General features: G+C 44.4%; 1 protein-coding gene across 1 annotated transcript in view; it reads left to right on the top strand.

Moving 5' to 3' along the window:
* GABRG1 (gamma-aminobutyric acid type A receptor subunit gamma1) overlaps window positions 1–21,614 on the top strand; it is a 106,550-nt gene that overhangs the window by 19,086 nt on the left and 65,850 nt on the right. The window contains exon 2 of the mRNA XM_090035873.1: window positions 17,427–17,575. Within this exon, the coding sequence (XP_089891999.1) occupies window positions 17,427–17,575 (149 nt within the window). The remainder of the gene's footprint in view (window positions 1–17,426; window positions 17,576–21,614) is intronic.

The following is a 21,614-nucleotide window of genomic DNA, read 5'->3' as shown; positions in this document are numbered from 1 at the left end:
TAATTGTCTACAAATGCAGCACTAACGTATTATGGCTTAACAAATGCATCAGACCGGGGGTTGAGCCATTTGTACTTGTGACAAGATAGTTGGCACAACACCACACAGGCTTTCCTAGGTTGTTACAAAGTCCTCCTGACTTCCAATTCTCCTTCTATACAATGATCAAAACAAATTATGCATTTCATTCCATCTGTATCTTGAATGTCTCAAACCACCCTGTACCAGAGGCTTGTTTCACACCCTGACCTGGGTGTTCCTATTCTAGCTTTATCATCCTGGTACTGGATTATCCTGTACCCTGTACAAACACATGAAATGCAGTGCTGAGCACGTCAGCTTGCTTACAGAGCAGAATAATGTATGTGTGTAAATGCCCTGTATATCTAGGTGTGATCCTGTGATGGTGGGGGAATAAGTCAATCATCATATCCCTTATGTTGTCAGAAGAAATGATAAGCTCGGTTACAGTGCTTACATTACTGGTTGGCAAGAGCGTTGTGAGTCCTGATTTGGATTGTACTTGTCATCCTTCCCAGTTTCCTGGACAGGCTTTTTCCTGCATTATAGAAGGAGAATAACCCATAGCATGTGTCATAGTGTGTGTGTTGTTCAGCCAGGATGCATTAGCTAATCCATTTGTGAGCAATGATTAAGATAAAAAATGTCATCTTCCAAGTTAGCATTGTTTTCTGTAAAAGCAAAATAAGAAATCACCTCTTTTTTTGGATTTAAATATGTGCACGCGCGCACACATGCACACACATGCATCCCCCAGCATTGTATAGATACATTTCAGTGGTTTGCTATTAGAGTATTATCTATAACAAGTACTAGAGATTGTACTTAAAATACACAGCTTAATTTCTGTGTTAAACTGCATGATATATTTCCAGTGTAACTGGTCATTTAGCTATGGGGATGTTTTTAACTTGTTTACAACAGGGTACGGGCCATGCCATTCATTTTAAAGAAATTTTCTTTTTCTTTTTTTTTTTTTTTTGGCTGAGGTACAATTCTAAGCATTGCTTTGTAAAATAACTGGGAAGAATCATTGATTTTATAGTTGTTGATTTAATCAAGTTTTTCTTTCCTCTAACAACACATTCTTTCTTAATTGTGTATAAGCAACTAAAGGGTTAATGATTTAACAACATAATTTTGTGTAACTTGTGATGTTTTCTGCTGTATTTCTACACTATTTTGTTTTTTACCAGATAAGCATTAAACACACATTTACAATAGGGGTACCTACCCCCATGTTTAATAACAAATTGATAAATCTGTCCCCAACTTAGATGTGAATATAGGGGTATCCCCAAACATCTAAGGTCACGGGGTGTTGAAATGTGCATTTTGAGGCTTTGGGAGGGTTTTCTTGTGCTAACTATTTAATTAAGGAGCCTGATCTACTGAGAGAGGCGGGTATCCGTGTTAAACTGGGCAGTGAAGGGTTGTTTTCTGAAATTAGGGGACTGCACCTTGCTGGGGTCGTTTGACCCCAGTACTCTTTCCTGCCAGGGCAGGGGGTTGGACTTGATGATCTGCTCAAGTCCCTTCCGACCCTACAAACTATGAAACTATTGCAATTTGTTCATTCAGTCCTGAGGTAAAGGCAGCAGCCACCGTTATAGATGCATTTTTCTTATCTTCTTGCTTGAATTCCTGCAATTTCATACACTAACAGCTGTGCGTGCAGTTCTTCAATCTCTCCCTTAAGTTTTATACTTTTTTTTATTAATGGTTCTGCTGGAATTTGTCTTGTCCATTTTTTTTTTTGGTATGTATTACATAGCAGAAAGGTACAGGTAAATAAGTCACTAGTGAAACAGTGACACAGAAGACTTTAATGTTTAACTTAAACACCCTATTTCTTTAACTGCATGCGTATAGCTTGGACGCTCAGTCTTCCACTGACCAGCTGTGTCTGTAGCTCACTAACAGGGTTCCCTTCAAGCTCTTTGATAGCTGTATCTATTTTCCCCAACCATTCCCTCACTGGTAACCTTTTTCCTCCAGCCTCACACCAAGCATTCATCTATTCTGATGCACCAGGTGGTAACACTTGTAACACAATGTCTCTCAGTCTGTCCTGATCAATTTCTTTATCTTCAGTTATTTCATAAACAAGCTTTTATTCTTCTGCTACATGTGTGGGGGTCTCCCTGGGCAATCTAAAGAATGCTTTCAGTTTATGTGGGTAACTTAAAATGTTTTGAGCTCCCCTTTAATTTGAGAAACACTGTCATCAAATGTCACAGTGTGAGTATAAAGGGAGCCTAGCAGTTTGAAACAGCAGATGCTCTTTCTCTAATGTGATACCTATTGCTTGCAGTAATTGAAAACATTTGTGTATCGCCATCAGAAACTCACTGAAATCTTCTGATGGTGTGGGCTATGCAGTGATCTCAAATGTTTAACGGTTTCTATACATCTGCTCTGGGGTAGGAAGAGGGGCTTTAATTAAAGCAGCTCTCAGAACCACTCTAATTAAAGCAACCACAGTGTTACGTGTATTTAGCATTCCACACTTTAAAATGGTGGCAGGGACACTTTAACTAAAACTCTTTCGAGCTTTAGTTAAAGCACCCCTGCTGCCATTTTGAAATGCAGGGACACTGAATACAGGTGACACAGAGGTTGCTGGTGTGTGCTAATTAGCATGCTTCAGCAGACTTGATTAATCAAGGCTGCTCCAATGCATGCACACATCAGAGCAGAGGTCTGTCATGTGTACAAGAACCCTAATGAATCAATTCTTAGTGCAAATCTGTTTGCCCTGTCCTTTTTTGTTTTATGCCTACTCATAGGTAACATGATTTAATGGGGGTAAACCCTGGGAAGCTTGTAGCTGCATTTGCTGCATCATTTTTGTTATTCAGAGACCTGCTTCATCTATTTCATTTATGATCTCATTAAAGCTAAGCTATCTGTTTCTCCTGTGAGGAGGGGTGGGCTCATAGTAATTTTCTTTTAACTCTAAAGGCACTTTTATATTTCCTGCTTTTACAGGTATTGTTCTAGGCTTCAGAACAGGATTTCTTGAAGCCTAGCCTTCATATGGTGGTGGGTGTAGTGTGGTAGCTCTTATCCAAGTGACATCTGTTAGTGGTTGGTCTGGGTCATTTCATATGCACCCCATCCTAATTGTCCCAGTTTCCTGTTTTTAAATTTTGCTACAGCCACATTCTTCCATTTTTGCCCCTACACTCCAGGTGTTAATACTTGGAATGTGTTGTTGTCTTTCAAGATTTGCACTGGTGAGCAGCACTTTAGCTTGTTTCAAATTTTCAACTGCTGTTTCCAATTTTTTTTCTGTTCCTGCACTTGTAACTTCTCATGCATCTGCACAGTTTGCTGCCCTGCCAGCAGGGCTTAAGATTTCCAATGCTTCACTGCCTGTATTGTTTCTTCTGATTCTTTTTCTTTTACTCGCACCTGCTCTACTAACTTTATAGAATGCTGTTTCAACTGTTGAAGAGCCATCCCCATTGCCTGCAGCATCCTACATTTTTTACTTCTACTTTTTTCAAAGCTACTATTTCTGTTATAACTTGTTGAATTCCTGGTCAAGTTTCCCTACTCTCTTTCGGTAAAGTCACATGGACTGCTTTTTTCTATTACCCAGTGTGTCCATAATTCATTAAACTCTGGGAGAAAAATTAGGGAGGAGAGGAGATTATTCCCCAGCTTGTAATTCTCTGCCATTATAAATTGTGACGCTATGAGAGGGCAGTTTGCTACTTAACAAATCAGCAGTTGGGGTCACCAGTTTTGTCAGGGGTTATCAGTGTCATTGTTGTTGCTGTTCTCATTGGGTGTTATTGATGTGTTAGCAGTACTGAAGCCTCAGGAACTGCAGCCAAGTTGCACCCAGGAGATTCCAACACTAATCTTGTTTTGAAGTATGACTATGGGCTCAGTTTGACGGTAAACAAGAGGCTGGGTTTATTGTCTACAAGCAAAGAACTAACATGTGTTGGCCAGACAAGTACACCAGACCAGGAGTTAAGGCATTTATGCTGACTACCTGTGACAAGGTAATCAGCATAACACCATACAGGCTCCTCCGGGCTGCTGCAAAGTTCCCCTGATTTCCAACATTACTTTTATATCAGTGGTTTTTAACTTTTTTCTATTTGTGGACCCTTAAAAAAAATTTCAGTGGAGGTGCAGAACACTTTGACTTGTAAGTGTGGGTATTCACATTGTTTTGATCCTCATAGTCATCTTTCACAGACCTCTTAGACATAGGTTTGAATTCCCACAAGGTGAAAAATGACTGTCTTATACAACAATCAAAAGAAATTACGTATTCCATTCTATCTGTATTTTAAATGTTTCAAATCATCCTGTACCATTCATTTCATATCCTGACCTGGGTGTTTCTGTTCTACTCTATAAATTACAATAACTCTTGAGGGCCGTGACTGAGGTCCATCCCTGTGCCTGTCTAATGTAGGCGTGACCCGCTGTTTCTGGGCTACCCAGCCATCTCTCTCGCCTGCCATGCCTTGATGGAACAATAATTATGATGTTATTCAGGTAGGAGGCTGCCCATTTAATACCCTAATGCTAGGGGGCTCTCTCCATCACTCCAAACCTTCCCTACATGGTGGCCCATGCCTCACATGGTATAAATGTTGACCTGCACCCTAGGGCATTAGATTGGCTCGCTCTCTCTTGCTGTGCTTCTTGGCACTGGGGTCTCCCCCTGTCTCTGCACCACCTGGTGCTGCACCCCCAGCACTAGGGCCTGATCACCACCTGATGCTGGGGCTTTGCACAGTGGTGTGTCCCACTGAGGCCTTCTCCCCAAATAGCATCAGCCTGGTCCACCAGACAAACAATAACATAAATATGAGCCCCTGGGCTATAACATAAGAGTTCTATAAGCCACACTCTAACTCCTTTTAGAAGGCAAGCTTCTCTCTCAATTTGCTGGGCCTCCCCCCTGCCACCAGTAGCTATGAGCTGCTATATCCCCTTAATCCTACCAGAAGCAGAACAGGCAGTCAAGCATCTCCAGTTAGCTTCCCTTATGAGAGCTCCTTCCTTCTTGGCTGCTGCCAGAGAACTAACTGTCTAGCCCCAGCCCTGGGGTTTGTATGTGCCCCAGAGCCCTTCCTCCTTCCAGTCAGCTGACTGGCCCAGGTGGTTGGGCTCTCAACCCCTACCCCCCGGCACTTGGTATTTCTGTATCCCCAGGTCTTAAAGGGGCAGCTCTGCCTCTTGGTAACAGGGCTAGGGTTCCCTGTTACCAGGGCATAGCACACAAACAGAAAGTCTTGATGTTACACTTTATTTCAGGTTCTCTTTTGTCATTTTCAATTTTGACCTTGGTTCATCCATATCTTAACCACTAGCAAATATCCCTGGTGTATGCAGGTAAAGTGGGGAGATGTGCTGACCAATGTCCTAAGTGCAATACCAATGTGGTAGTTACAGTAGATTATTAATAGGCAATAGATACGAAGAGATTAATTATGCAGTCTGGATAAGATTAGTGTAATGGTAAGAATTCTGTGTAAGTTTAAAAAAAAAAAAAAAATCTATCCATAAACTTTGGCCATTTGAGAAAAGCACCTGGAGTATTGACCTAATATTGATGATCCTACTCATGTCTCAGTGTAATTTTGTTATGATAAGCACTCTCTGTTAGGAAAGATTGTAATATCTGCAAGTATATAAAATTACAAAGAACACTGTACAGTTTTATCTTTGAATAGCTATGGGCATTGGTGCATTTCCCTATGGCTTGGGCATTTTTAGCTCTAGTTATCCAGAAATAAAGTGTCATATCAACCACAATTCATCATTGAATTCAGTTATTAAAGGTCCTAAAGTTACATTTTTATCTAAAACACTTAAAATTCAAGGTCACTGACTATGCATTCACATTTACACAGCTCATGTAATCCCCAGTATGGTACCTAAAATGGCAATAACTGCATACAACAGTATACCGAATCACTGTTCTTTTTTTTTTAAACAATTAATTGCATAACTTGACAGATGTTAATTACAACTTAACTCATCTGTTATCATTTTTTCCACATTAAAAGTAGAACATAAACCTATGATATTAATGTCTAAGGATGAACATGTTGCCTGATATTTGAAAGACTTATTCGGTCCTTAGTCACTTGTGCTTAGGGATTTATTAGTCATGGTAATATCTCCAATTAGTTGAAAAACAGAGAGTATAATTAGGGCACTTTTTGCCTAATTACCATTAACAATATACATGTAGTTGTGCATCAATTTATGAAGCTGGCTGAAGCCCTATCAAAACAACAAGCATATTTTAGAAAGCTATTTTTAACATTCACAAAGAAATCTTTAAATTTACCATCTGAAGAGCAACATATGTAAAATAATATAGCACCATGAAACTAACTTTTTAATGTGTGAGCGCCTTATCAAATTAACTCAGAATTTTAGTGCCTAAAATAATTCTTAAAAGTCTGCCCAGAGAATAGGTCTTGTTGAGGTGAATTATATTTACTTGATCTTATCAGGAAAACACGAGAACCAAGAATTTCAACTATGATTTGGTGAGCATACTAAAATAACCTGTTACAGAAAATGGGAGAGAAAAATATATATAGAATGATGTTTAAAGTAGCCTACTTGCTGTGTTTCTGTGAGGGAGTGGGGCCTAGGAGCGGCCATGAACTCCCTAGCGCTGCCTACTGTCACTCTAGGTGATTCAGCACCCTCGGTTTCTCGCCCGCCATGACTTTGATGACAATTGAGTTTATATGGGAGGCTGCCTTTATCTCCGGGTGAACGGTACGTATGTTCCTACCCCTACTCCTTATGGGTGCCTCTGCGCACCCCTGCTTTAAGGGCTATGCGTGCCTCCAACCTCCCCTTTAGCACGCCCCAAGCCTCGCAGCTGTTCCTTGGACATTGTTTGGGTCCCCCGCCCTTCGGCGCCCTCTCCGGCACCACTCGGGCTTGTCCTGCCTCGGGTGCCCCTCTCTGGCCCCCTGGGCTTGTCACCCACCTGGCGCCCCTCTCCAATCTTCCCGGGCCTGTGCCGCGCCTCGAGCGCCCGCTGCCCCACTCTGGGGCCTGTGCCGCACCTCAAGCGCCTTTCTGGCACTTCTCATGCAGTGCCCACAGTGGCACTAAGCACTGTGCCCCTGCTGGGCACCGGGAACCCCCAAAATACTGGGGAGCCCCCGTGAGGCCTCCTCACACCCCTACAGCCTCACCCAGTCCTCCAGTATAATCATAAGTAAGAGTCAGCCAGCCAGCCACAACACAAACAACACAGAGCCTCCCCGCTCATAATGTAAAGTCCAAGCTCCCTCTAGGGCTCCCACCCATACCTCCCTTTAGGGTGTTTTCATCCCCAGCATCATTGCGGCCGGTCTGCAAGATAAGGCTGCAACCACCAATTCAAGCTGCTCAGCTCTACCGCAGAGCTCCTGCAGCTGCCAGAGGGGAACTGCTAGTCAGGCTTTGGCCTGGGCTGTTTATAAAGGCCCGGCCCTGCCCCACTCTGGCCACCTGACCTGTCTGGTTGCTGCGGCAACCAGCACCTGAACTGTCCCTAGTGATTGGCAGCTCCTTAACTCCATTTAGTCACAGGACATCCCCTTGATCCTGTGACAGTTTCCCTGAGCAGGCAAATTCTGAGCATTAGGAGAAGTGGTTGAAGATGAGAATCAAAGCTGGTGGTAAACGTCCCTGGGTTCTCAGTGACTTATGTTGCTTACAGAGAAATACAAGGTGTTTAACCCAAGTTAATCGTCTTTGCCAAATATGTAAGTTACAGTTTTGAATTCTGCAGTTATATCTCCACCCCATGTAAAAATTTAACTATCCAAAAAAAAAATGAACAAAAACACTCATCCTCTGCCGGTCATCATTCTTTTGCTTCATGGGCCTAATAAGATGAAGTGATTTTGCAGTGTTATATTTGGACCCAGAGAGTAAGACTGAAAACCAGTTTCGTGCACCTTAATTCTAATATTATGTGTTGCTTATGGAGAATACGAGCCAACAAACCTTTTTTTCCAACTTGACTGTCTCCCATGACATACAGCTTCTGAACTGCACAGGGCCTGAATCTTTTTTGGAAGTAGTATTGTTCCTACCTATTTAGAATTGCACAGGTAACATCAGAACTTTATATTCCGAGAAACTAATGGACAGTTAATATAGATGCTGCAGCATATGCATATCCCGAATAGGACACATTATATTACATTGCAAGAGGCATGGTCATTCTGTAACACTTGGTTTCCAGATAAATTTATGATTTAGCTCCCATGCAGAGTCCACAGCAGTAGTCCATTTGAGAGTGATGAAGAAGAGAATGAGAGAGTCAGATCTACATTTGAAAGAAGCTCTTGGCCAAATGTTGATTTGTATATTTGGGGGAATAAAGTGGTAAGAAGCTTTGGGTTTTTATTGCTACCCAATCTTTTATCAGATACTAAATATCTACCCAGAACTTCAGCTTGTGAACTCAAGGAAAAAATGCATAAACGCTCAATTTCTTAGGATCATAGGAAAAAAGGGCTGGAAGGGATGTCACAAGGTCATCTAGTCAAGTTCCCTGCTCAAGACAGGTTCATTCCTGACTAAACCATCTCAGCTAAATGCCTGTCTAACCCAGGGGTGGGGAAATTAGGGGCTGGTGGGCCACATCTGACCCTCCAGGCTATTTTATCCGGCTGCAGAGCCCCTAAAAATTTTAGTCACTTAATATTTATTTGCCCCAGCTCCCTGTCAAAGCTGGCTGGAGCCAGGGGCAGTGGGACCCAGGGGGAGCCCTCATCAGGCTTTTAGGCTTGAGCAGCCCAGCCCTGACATGCCCACCCCCAGCCAGTTCCCTGCTTTTGTGCCCCTGCCGTGCTCCAGCACCATGTGGCTGTGGCTCCTGGCTGCATCTCCGGACCACATAGCATGGGACTTTGCTGGTAGGGGTGTGTGTGTGTGTGTGTGTGTGTGTGTGTGTGTGTGTGTGTGTGTGTGTGTGTGTGGACAGGCACAGGGCAGAGTGTGTGTGTGTGTGCGTGCAGGCACAGGGGCAGTGTGTGTGTGTTCATAGGGTGAGTCCCACATGCACATTCCTCCATACACATGCACCTACACTTCCCCTCACACTGCCATTCACAAACTCTAGTCAGCCTCCCCCACTATCCACCCACACCCACAACCCTCACAAACCTATACCTACCTCTCACAATATACAAGAATAAGACTTCATTTTAAGCTATTGTGCAGTCACCTCTACGTACACTACACAAACATGTAAATCAAGACAAAAATATTTTTCAAAATCAAATTAATGAATGTTGTAGATGATCATGTTTTAGAATATAATTTGGTATTTTTCTGGTTCTGAGATGGCAGAACCCCTTGCTGAAAGGAGTACTTCTGGGGACAAGGGGAGGGACTTCTGGTGGCAAAGGTCAGGGGTTAGAGGGTGGGACTTCTGGTCACAAGATGGCGACCAGGGGGTGAGGCATCCCCATGCGGCCCCTGACAGGTTGCTAGAATTCGGTAAGCAGCTCTTCACCTGAAATAATTGCCCACCTGTGGTATAACCTGATTTTGAATGTTTCCAAGGATGAAGGTTCTACAACTTCTCTAGGGCTGCTTGCAGACGTTACCCTCCCCTCCCCCTCAAAAGAACAATTTCTCCCGCGCCCCCCCCCCCCAGTGCTTTATTTTAATCTTGGCGTGTTCCTGCACTGAGCCCTGCAGATGCTCAGAAGAGGCAGTGCCTGAGTTGGACCCATCTTACCCAATGTCTGTATAGATCAGGCACTATAGTGCGGATTTTTTGGCACTTTTTATCTAATGGATGATTGAATCAGCTTTGGCTAAAAGTACCAAAAGCCCTCACTGAAGCCCCACAAAAAGCCTTGATTTATATATTGCAGAGCCAGGTTGAAGTAATATGCTGCTGCTTTTGGTAAAGTATGTTTTTTTTTGGGGGGGGGGGGGTTGTGTTTGCAAGCCACTTAGGTAGCCTGTTCCTATGCCTGGAAGTTCCTCTTAATCTCCAATATAAACTTCCCCTGCTGCAGCTTGAGGCTGTTGAAGGGGCTCATAAATTTTGTCATATTTTTTGGTTGCTTCTCTTAGCTAGTCAGCATCACTCCTGTCTTATCTAGATTCAGTCTCTGTCTTTGTGGCCTAGCACTGATCCATGCCATAATCTTTGCTAGACAGCAAGGAAGGCAGTGCTCCTCAAAGTCGAAAATGCATAGCTGGGTGATATTAGGCAATCAGTTTCCTTCTGATCAAGTTCACTAGAACAGGGATGGAACAAACAGAGATAGCATCCCTGCTTGTTTCTGCTGCAATCTATAGGCTACTCAACTACTCTATATGCACGATTACCTCAAATTTTGTAAGAGTTATTGAAATCTTTGCCCCAGCACCCTGTTCCTTACGAGGAAGTATGTTCATATCTAATGAGTCATTCAATTCAGACTTCTATAGACATAGTCCTGAAAGTACCTCAGGAAGATTTCCAAATCTCTTGGTTTCACTGAGTCTGATAGGTGCAGGACCGGTCTGCAAGGACTTGGTTATAAGATGGGGGTTTTAAAGCGCTGGTGCTTCCTCCTGCTATACACTTGTAAATTCAATTTAAATCCTTATTATCATAATCCCCTAAGGTAAAGACAATGAATTTGAGTGTCCCTGGCTCTGAGTGCTGTCAAAACAGGCAGGTGGAACAATAATTTCCCCATGCAATTTGAATGGTAATTAATTCTAATTAGTCCTGATTGTGTGTGGGAGGTGGGTGATGGCGAGTATTATCATGGTATTTCACAGGTACTTAAAGTGGGACAATGGATTTGTCCATCTGTACAGTACCTGAATAAAAGGCTGTATTCTGGGAGAAATCTAACAACTAGGGACCTACCAATTTGCAGGGGGCATGGGCAGCCACACCTGATAGCCGCCCATGCCTCTGATTGGCAGACAGGCCCTGGTGGCCATGCCCCTTGCTGCTAATTAGCTGTGGGAGCTGACCATCATGTGGCCATGCCCTACACCACTGGTTGGCTGCAAAGGCTGTCCATCATGCAGCCCTGCCCCTTGCCACAGATTGGAGGACAGGCAGCCCTCATAGCCAATTAGCAGCGATGAGCAGGGGTGTCAGTCATCTTGCAAGCAGCCCCATCTCATATCCCCTTCCCCCCTCCAGTGAGTTGCTACAGCACTTGGTAAGTCCTGCCCTCCCCCCCACCGCATGTTGTGATTTCTGCAAATTTTGTGGGCAATGCCAGATTTTATGGAATCTGCAAAATCGTGAATTTGGTAGGTCCCTACTAATATCTGTTTTTATTCTTATTGGGTGCATCCAGACAAGTGAGCATGTCCCTGTTTCAGCATCTCAAAGCAGTTTGAGATGCCACAAGAGGCATGCTGGGAATGAAAAGATATTTCCTACACTGCATATCTAATTTTGCTATTGGGAAATCCTTGTCTCAAAAAACCCCCCAAAAAAACCCACACTGAAAAAAAGTGGTCCAGAAGCATGCCCTGAAGCAACATGAGGCTGGGTCCTCAAAACAGATGCTCTGGCACCCTTCCCTTGCTGCTTGAGCATGCTACCTCAGCATGCTAGGGCAAATAGGAGCAGGGCAAGACTGCAACAATGGATTAACCCAGGCTCTGACCCTAGTAAATAAGGATGTGGGGGTGGAGGAGATTGTGTGTGTGTGTGTGTGGGGGGGGGGGGGGGGGGGGGGCTTTGGCAGTGGGAGGACTACTCAGGAGGGGTGGGTCACCTGCCCACCCCCACATGGTGCACAGCCCCCTCCACCCACTGCAGCAGCAATAGCTTCCATCAGGGTGCTCAGGGCCCACTACTGGCAGCGCCCACTCACAGTGCGGCATGGCCCTGGCCACCTGGGACCTGGTACCACCTGTGTCAAATGACTTCGGCCTGGCCTGGCCCACCCCAGCCTGGAAGTGTGCACCTTTGGGCAGGACTGGGCCATTCTTGTCCCCTGGGGCCCTTGGGACTGCATGCAAGAGCTGTGCACTCTCAGGCTGTGCCACGTCCTGCTTCCATGGAGCCAGATCAGCTCGATTGAATGCAGGGCACTGGGAGGCAGGGCCTGGCCTCACTTGAGGGTGCACAGCTCTTGAATGTGGTGTCAGGGGCCCTGGGTGACAGCAAGAACAGCAGGGTCCTTTCTGAAGGTGCATCTTTCCAGGCCGGGCCTGCACCATGTGGTCTATGAAACTATGTGGCACAGGCAGCACTGGGTCCCAGGCAGCCAGGGCTGCACCACACCATGGGGTTGCGAGGGGGGGCTCTGCCAGTAGTGGGCCCTGAGTGCCCCAACAGCTGTTGCTGCTGCTGGGGGGGAGGGGTAGGCTGTGCGGGGGGCCAGGCAGGGGACCCAGCCCTTCTAAGCAGTCCCCACATCCACACAGTCTCCCCCCCAATCTACCCACAAACCCTGCACCCACCTACAAACCCCCTAAATTCCCCCACATGCACCCCCTGCAATCCCACATCCCCTGCACAAATCTCACACCCTGGGTACCCAGCCACCAAATGGGATGGGTTGGGACCTACTGGCAGGAGCTGCAGCTTCAGGGGCAACTGCCACACTGCAGCCTTGCCCCATGCTCACACTGGTGCTGGGACATGTGGCCCCAGCCTGAGGGCGCTTCTGGTCCCAGGAACCACTTGGGTGTGTGATGGGCTGGGGGGAGGGTTGGAGGTGGAAGCAGGGGTGTGTGTGTGTGTCTGTGAGAGAAAGAGCAAGAGAGATGGGGGTTGGTGTGGGGGGAGCACTTCAGGTAGAAGAGAATGCCGGAACCAGGCTTAGAGCCCCTGTGCAGGTGAAGGCTGACCTGGAAGGGAAAGAGGTTGCTCAGTCCAGTTTCTAAACCCCACTCGAGGCCTTTCCAGGAACAGCTGGGGCCTGGACAGAGGTGCAGGGAGCAGATCAGTAAGGGCTGGCACTGCTCAGATTCACAAAGCAGCAGTTGGAACAGCTGCAGCTGGACTCATGTCCTGGTGCTGGGACAGACCTGCTGCTGGGAGAGAAGTAGTGGGGGTAGGCAAGGGCTGCATATCAGGAGTGAGGGGCGCTGGTGGGGCTGTGGGTTGAGAGTGAGGGGCAAGGTTAGGTCACTAGCATATCAGTGCTGGTCAGCACCCCACTCCTATGAGCAAATGGGGCAGAGACAGCTCTGATTTTTCTATGAATAAAAAAACCCAAAAGTAAACACCAAAGTGTGTAGATATTTAGAATTCATTTTATTACCATGATTTAGGCACTGGTAGGCTTCCAATTTGCTTTAAAATGGTAAATATATCAATAAAACATTGCTCAGCTGATATCTCTCCCTATATAGTGGTGTTTCACTTTATTTGCAGAAGAACACAGATTTAGGGTATTTTAATGAAAGAATTTGGGTTTTTTTTAGGGCTGTCAGTAAATCACAGTTAACTGATTAACACATTAATTTGTTTTTGCATTAATTTTTTTAATTACATTAATTGCACACATCAGAAAATTTGGTAGTTTCCTAATTTGGGAAAGTTTGGACCAGCTCCATACCAGCCAGACACCGCGCATGCAGCCCCATCCTCAGACCACCCCACGCCTGCTCCAGACGCACCTGCCTACACTAAGTAATGGCAGTGGCTGGGCAGAAGCTGCTACTCGACATGCGGGGGGGAAAGCAGCCTCTCTCCTTTACCACTGCTGGGCATTTCTTGTTGCAGCCACCCAGAGCCCACTCCTGGGCTGCTGTGTGGCTCCTCTCTGCTGCTGTTGCAGCCATCTATGGGCCACCCAGCAGGGCAGCAGTGGCAGTGCAGAGGAGCTACAGAGCATGGGCCCATGGGCATGGGCTCTGGGAGGCTGCAGCATGAAGGCCCAAAAGTGGTGATGGGAAGGGACCGCTTTTCCTTTGCACTGCAATAATTTTTTAAATCATTTGTCAGCTCTAGTTTCTTTTTTTTTAATCATAGAATTTGCTATTTTTAAACAGGGAACACCAGGATCTCTGCTGGTGAGGAAAGTGGTGAGACCCAGGCAGAGGATCCTGCCCAGGGCCAGCACCAGGGGCCTAGCTGGAGGTCAGACAAGGTGGCTGACCTGGCCATTTGGGGCCAAGAAGACATGCTTTGATAATTCAAAGTGGGCCATCACAATAAACACATCTTTTGGGTGATAGCCACCTAGATGGCAGAGCAGGGGCGGGAAGGCATGACAGCAGTGCTGCACAAAGGCCAACTGTACAGCCACTGGTATCTGGCCCAGAAGTGCAGGAGGCTCTGTTACAGTGTTCATACCACAGTCCAGGTGGCTGCGTGGTTCTTGTCCAGGTCTGGCAGGTATGCAGCCATGGGGCCATAGGTCCAAGGGGGTGGATGATGTCACAGGTGGTGGCAGGTCACAGCTAGGCAGCAGCCCCCACTACCAGACTGTTGCAGTGGGTAAAGGTGCAGGGGCTATGTGGCAGGGCATTGGGGGTGCCTGCCACTTTAAGGGCCTGGAGCTGGCAGCTGCCAGGTGCCTGATGAGGGCAGCCTTTTTGGATTTGGGGCTGCCCGTATAAACACAGCAGTTCTGCTGCTGGAGGCCAGGCAACAGCATTGCCTGACTGGAGGGCTGTTGATATCATCTGGAGGTAAGGGAGGAGCTGTAGGGGATGGTAAGGAGGCTCCTGGTCCTGGGTATGACCTAAAACTGCACCCTGCCGGGAGTGGGTGGCCTGATGGGGCTCTCAGTGGTGCAGGAGCCCCCAGGAAATGCCAGGCCAGTGACCACCCTGGTGAAAGGCAGGTTGGGGCACAACCCCTAACCCCCACAACTGGGTGGGTTACCCCTTTGCTGGAGGGTCAGGAAGGTAAGAAAGAGTAGGGGCCATAGACTGAGGCCTGTCTGAACTTCTCCTGACTGGCCCATGCTGGGGCCAGGACCGGAAGGGTCAAAGGGCCAGGGGCCCACCTCGAGAAACGCCCAAGAGCTGAGGACCTGGGGTTCCAACTGGCCCGGAGGTTGGCCAGGGCTAGTGAACCGAAGGATCCCGGTGGGGGGATCACACCTGAAGAGGAAGCAGTTCAGGGGGCTCTGTTGCCCGGTATGAAGGCGAAAGAGACCTCCTGAGGCCAGGAATCCAGGTGGGGTTCAACAGTACGATTCTGGGGTCCAGTGTGGGGGCTGGTGATTGTAAGAACTATAGATGCCATCTGCGAGGCTTGGGTTGCAGTGTAGGGGAGGAAAGGAGCTGCAGATAGCGTCCCCTGGCATCAGGGCAGGAAATGGGCAGCCTCCTGCTTATTAACATCTATTTAACTAACTAACAATAAGGCGTGGCGAGTGAGAATGTGAGCAGTTAGCCCAGGAACAGGTGGGCGGGCCACGGTTGGATCGGCCCCAAGCAGGCCACCTGTTACAGGCAACTCTATGTTAAGGTTGCTTTAGCAGTCCAGCTGGCACAGGGGGCTAGTGTCCCCAGATACCAGCTGGCTGGGCCTCAGAAGCTCCTGAGGGCAAGTAGCCCTGAGCGCCTCCTGTTATTACCTGTTTTTTAGTTCATTGTGGAATTATACTTAATGGTACACGTAATATTTGATATTTGAAGTGTGTATATGTCTATAATAAATATGCATCTAAAAGAAACAAAACACTTATCAGGCTATTGTAAGGTGTGATGGCAGCAGACCCAGTATTCAGGCTGTACAGTGCTGTTTGTTATAAAAGATTTCTGCAACATTCTCTTATAAACTATTAATACCTTTGTTTGCAGTAAGCTTTTGTCTTTTCCCCAAGGAAGACACTCTGAAATTAGAGAAATATCATTTGCTCACTTCATGAAAGTTCATTGAACTTTGGCTGAGTTCTAAATAACTGAAAATTGCCCATTCCATGTTTAATTGTGGTAAAATTTAAAAGAAAAACCAGGACATATTAAGGCTTGATTGTCATAATGTAGACACTTTTGGTTTTGTTTTGATGGAGTAGAATTAAGACGACTGGATACAGATGGGTATAGCACTTGTAAGTATGTGTTTGGATATGGAATCTCAAGAGTTTCTTTTTAAAAAATACAGAATATCTTATTATTAATCTTAAAGGTATTCATTTACTACAGAAAAGCAAAACTTCATTAGGACTAATAGCGGGATTTAAAAAAAAATATCTAAATGACTTTGAGTAAGACTCATATGCCTTACCAATAAGGCATTCTAGAAAATTCTGCTATAATGGCAAGCAATAATATTTCTATTCAATGCCTTGGTGTGCAACTTCTTTAGGGATAGCAATTTAATTCCTTTTCTCTGCCTGAATTTTTTTGCTTATTTTATCATTGAAACTGATTTTTCCATGTGCTCTGTAGTAATTCATCTTTGTTAAGATGTATTGTGTCATTGCCATAGTTAAAGCTAGCTATGCATTTGTTTGAGTTTAAGCCCACAGCAGTTCCCTGAAATATGTTGGATGAGTAACATAGATTGGGAATTTGAGCACTGGAGGAATAGTTAAGTCCACACACATTTGAATCAAATGGAGAGAAAATTACTTCCAGGCATTCTTTGACCTTTGGGTGATCATTTGAGTGAATCTGTGGACATGTCTAAGTCACTGTCATTTTTTCTTGTGACTCAGTGATAAATTATAAATTGTTGTTAATCTAATTGAAGTTAGGTAATAAATGAAAATGTAATTGTTTCCCTTGTGCATTTCTTCCAATGTGACAAAATATCCAGATAATAAATAATTGGAACTAAAATGAATAATGTGGCAAGCCAGCTGCAGTGTATATATAAAAAAACAAATAAATTATTGATGCATAATTTGGGTCATAAGTATGAAAATGAATGCATTAATATTTTTGTTCTAAATCCATATGCTTAAAATGTTGAGTAAATAAAATAAATCAGGAATACTTTAGAAAAATCACCGGGCAGAATAACATATATCCATGTGAAAAATCTTCACTTGGGATTAAGGTCATCTGAGACAGAAAGGTGATGCTCTTGATTTCCAGGTGCTGCATATTATGATGATTAAGCATCCCTTAGAAATTTTAGCAGATTGATTTGGAAAACAACAGGGGAATAGGGAAAAGCATAGGGTTTTTAGTTAGATAAAAACATTGCTCAAGATAAATTAATAGATAAAACTGCTGTTATGATTTCACTTTACTATATTTAATCTGTGTTAATGCTTCTGTATGTCAAATACCATTTTTTGGATTTCTCAAGTGGTACAATTGTTGCTGCTTTCTGCTACCATAAAAATAAGTGATAAAATAAACATATCAGGTATTTATTTATATTTCTGAATATGTTCAAATATTTTTCTATATATTGATGAGGGTGCACTGTTTATTCTTTTATCATTTCATGCTTCGTATGTTTTATTTCACTAGTTTTCTTCCCTAATATTTTTAAACACTACTAGTGCTGATAAAGCTGATGATGAGGATGATGAAGATCTAACTGTGAACAAAACATGGGTACTTGCACCAAAGATTCATGGTGGAGATGTCACTCATATACTGGACTCCTTACTTCAAGGTTATGACAGTAAACTTCGTCCAGATATTGGAGGTAAGTTAATTGAAAAATTCTGTAAATATAATGTTATAAAAAATAGATGCATTGAACAAATTGTAATTAATGTTTTTTGGTAAGTGCCAAATGTTTTTGGATTCATGTCTCAAACTAGATAAACATAAAGCAAGTAAAATGTAACAGTATTGGGTTTTTTTTACACATGAAAATAATTTCTACATAGTAGGGACAATTTCCGCTATTTTTATTATCTCTTTTCCGTTATATGAAAGATTTCATTTTGAGGCAGTGTGCCATAGATAAAACTACTGCAAAGCAATAATTTTTCATTTGGCTACTTTCAGTGTGACAGCAAACTATGCTGTGTACAGAACTGTCATTGCCTATCAAAGATTTTCCTGGAAGCTGCACAGACTTTTTAAAATATTTCTCCCCAGTGCCTTATCACTGGTGATGTGCAGGGAGTGAACATGGGTGCAGGTGCACCCCCTGAGAAGAGGTGACACCAAACCCCCCTGGTGCCTGAGGGCAGTCGCCACTTGCCACCACCCTCCTTGCCACTGACACCCCCGGCAGCATCTGTGGGTGGTCACTACCCTCCCCCCACCACCAACAGTGCTGCAGCTGCTTGCAGAAGCCCCTACTTGCCACTGCCACAGCCAGTGCTGCCAACACCTGAAGGACCTCACTGTGTCCCCCCAGCCTTGGGGGCACACGGTGTTTGTGTGCCTTATAATACACTGTAATGTAATTTATAAACTGGTTTAAGTCTACTCAGGTGGACTTCAGTCTACTCTAGCTTTCCTGTTTCTTACTCCATGTCCTGAAAAAAGAGAGAAAAAGAGGGGGTGCGAGAAGGGACAAAGAAACAGTGCAAGTAAAATCTAAAAAAACTGGAATGAATGGGACAGAGGTTAGAATTAACCCTGATATGTTAAAATGATAAATAAGAGGGTGACCTTTTCCTCTTAACTCAAAGCACTGATATTTTTTTTTCCTCAGCAGAAGCTAAATATAATTTAGCATAATCTCGTAGTGGAAGCACAGGACAAGGACACATGTGTAGCAGTCACAAGTTGAGCTCCTACCTCACCTGTGTGAAACTGGGAAAAAGTCACTTGCATTCTCCATACCTCATTTTCTTCTTGTGTAAAAGGAGAGATGATCTACTCTGCCTTGTAAGGATTGTTTGTTAGATATATTGATCTCATTGGATACAGGCTGCTGTAGAAATTTATAATATTTTTTTTCAGGGGAAGCATGGTATATATATATATGAATTTCCTAACTCTCCTCTTTTTATGCTGTTAATAATTAACCTGGGTGTGATATCAGTGCTCTTTCACACTGATACTCTGCCTGTGACACCAGACTCATGCATGAATCTCATGAAGCCTACATGTCTAATCCTGTGTTCTTTGCCCTTAGTCACACTGGCCAGAATTAGTGAAAACAATCAGACAAAAGCCAAAATGATTTCTTTAGCACAGCATTTTTCAACTGGGATGACTACAAGACCCTTTTAGCATGCCACAGTGTGGGCTCAGTGGCTGAATGAAACTGCTCATTGTAAGCAGAGCTAGATTGGGAAGTGGCTCAGATAAGCCTAATACAGGCAGAAGTGCCTATTTTTTAGCATATTGTTCCCCTTTTTGCAACTAGTGAATGCCATCCACACAGTATCAACACTTCTCAGACTGTGTAATATATAATACAGCACAGATAGTACTGAGAAATAGCGTATTTACTTGAATCCAAGTTTACTTGGATTTAAGATGACTCCCTCAGTAATTAAATTTGTTATGATTTTCAATGTATAGAATCTAATTAAAGGAAGGCCATCTTAAATCCATTCCCACATATTTCTGTGGCAGGGTGGCGGGGGGAGGGGCAGTGAGGGGAAAGACTCCAATCCCATTGTCCCCTGCCCTTTGCCCTTCCTAACTGCTCCCTGCCCCTTGTCCCTCTCTGCTTGCCCCTCAACCACTTGCCCTATCCTTTGTGTCTGCCTTGCCTGTTGCCATCTCCACGCCATGAGCCCCCCCCACCGTCACCTGCCCTTCCATAACTGTCTGACCCCCCTCACTTTCTGCCTCCCCCAACCCAATCCACCCTGTTGCCTGTTTCCCCCACCCCTTGACTGTGCCTGTCTCCCCATTCTCTGCTCCTTCTGCAGCCTGCCCCACATCTCCTACCCGTATGTGCTAGTGTCTGACCCCTGCTGCATGCCCCCGCTCTGCCTCAGCACCCCGCAACCTTACCTTTTGTTGCAACTCTGCTTTGGCTCTGGGACAGCAGCAGTAGTCCTGGCCTGGTCCTAGCCCAGATTAATTTTGTCACTGAGCCCTCATCTCTGAAGTTTGAATGCCAGTTCCTTATCTGTTACTGCTCTGTGTATTCTTTTTTGTCAGTGCTTCCTGGAGTGTTGAAAGATGGGAGACAATAAAAGGATGGAAGGCATGACCAAGCCTGAGAATGTAGCCCTTCCTATTCTGTTCCTCTATGGGAACCTCTAGAATTATTTAATTTATTTATGGGATTCTGAGAGAGAGTGATTAGATTAATGTTTGTTGTTCCTGTACATTTTCAGATCTGCTGTTAGTTAGTATTAAATAGTCAGTTATAGATGAAGGAGACATTGGTCAGCACATTTGTACAAGCCTAGTCAGAGGTGATACTTCCCTGAAGAACAGACACTTTAAGTAGATGTGACAAGCAAATGGTGATAAAGAGATTTATTAGAATGTAGGTTTATAGCCTTCATTTCCAGTGCCCTATTCACTAGCTCATAATGCTTCTCTGTTTTAGAGAATCTTCTTACAGACTTTTGTCCCTGAATAATGTATTGGTTATCACGCTCCCTATTTTGGAATTTTGTTGGGGATGGTGTGCCTTCATGTAACGCTCACATATTTATGGCCAGATTGTTCAATTCACCAGTGTGGTCAAATATGATGCCTTTTCAGGTATACCTTCTAGATGAAGGTTCCAGAAGTTCTTCCAGAATGAGAAGATTTTAGCTTTTTATGTTGTGTGGAAACTCAACCAAGTCTCTCAGTTAGATTAGTATGGTGAGCAAATGAGGCATCTCTGTAGAATTCCTGGTAGAAAAGATAGGAAGTAAATATAGTTCTGATGGTGGGAAGGTTGCCCTTTACCTTGTTAGATCTTGCCAAATGGCACTGGATAGGATGACATTTCCCAACTGGATTATTTTTCATAGTATCTAGGCAGACAACTTTGCAGGCATGTATGATAGATGATATCTATGAAAAAAAATAGAGATCCAAGTGCATACAGGGTCCCTAGCTACTGCAGATTACAAAGGAGCAGATTTTTCATGATGAACTTTGTTATTCATCCAGCGGCTGCCTGGTTTTAAAGTGGTGGCATCTGTTGCCAGTCACTGGCCAATTAAACTGGGAGAAAAGAATAAATAATATGTATCTGCATTTACCAGGCATCAGATTTACCTGAAATGCTTATGCCTGTAAATAAGTGCAGTAAGGCAGAAAGAGGTGTTTTTTTGGCTTTAGTTCAGCTATAGTGTCTTTATAGCTCCAAGAGAGGTATCAGACAATTTACAGAGTAAAGCCTCCACCTAGATTTTGTCTTACATGTTTGAATAAGCTTTGTCACTTTAATAAAAATATATATATTTTTTAAATGTTAACTGGGTTATAAAATAAAAACAAAGCAGACAATACACCATAGGTGCAGACAGAATTTTTGCTGGACCTGGCCGCAGAAAGCATAACTGTGACCAAACACACAGCTTCAGACCACTTAAAAAAATGGCCAATCAGGTAAAAATCTGACCCTTCATACAGTGCATGAAGAGTCAGATGAAGACATATCAGAACACAGTGTCTTCTGTAACTTCTGTCTGCACTGCCTCCCAGCCTCGAGCTGTTTTCAGAATGGGAGAGGGGAAAGGGAGGGGAGGGATTTTAGTTTGGGGTTTGGTCTGGCCCCCCACTGGAGGGTGCGGCAAGTGTATTAGAGTCCTCCTGAGATGGGGGAGGCTCCAGTTCACCCACCCCACCTTCCAGTGCTAGTTGAAGAACCCCTCTGC

The sequence above is a fragment of the Crocodylus siamensis genome, chromosome 2, assembly GCF_052110815.1.
Source record: "Crocodylus siamensis isolate JL-2025a chromosome 2, ASM5211081v1, whole genome shotgun sequence".
NCBI lineage: Eukaryota > Metazoa > Chordata > Crocodylia > Crocodylidae > Crocodylus > Crocodylus siamensis.
The sequence above is the reverse complement of the archived record's forward strand: the minus strand, read 5'-3'. Positions and strand labels throughout refer to the sequence as shown.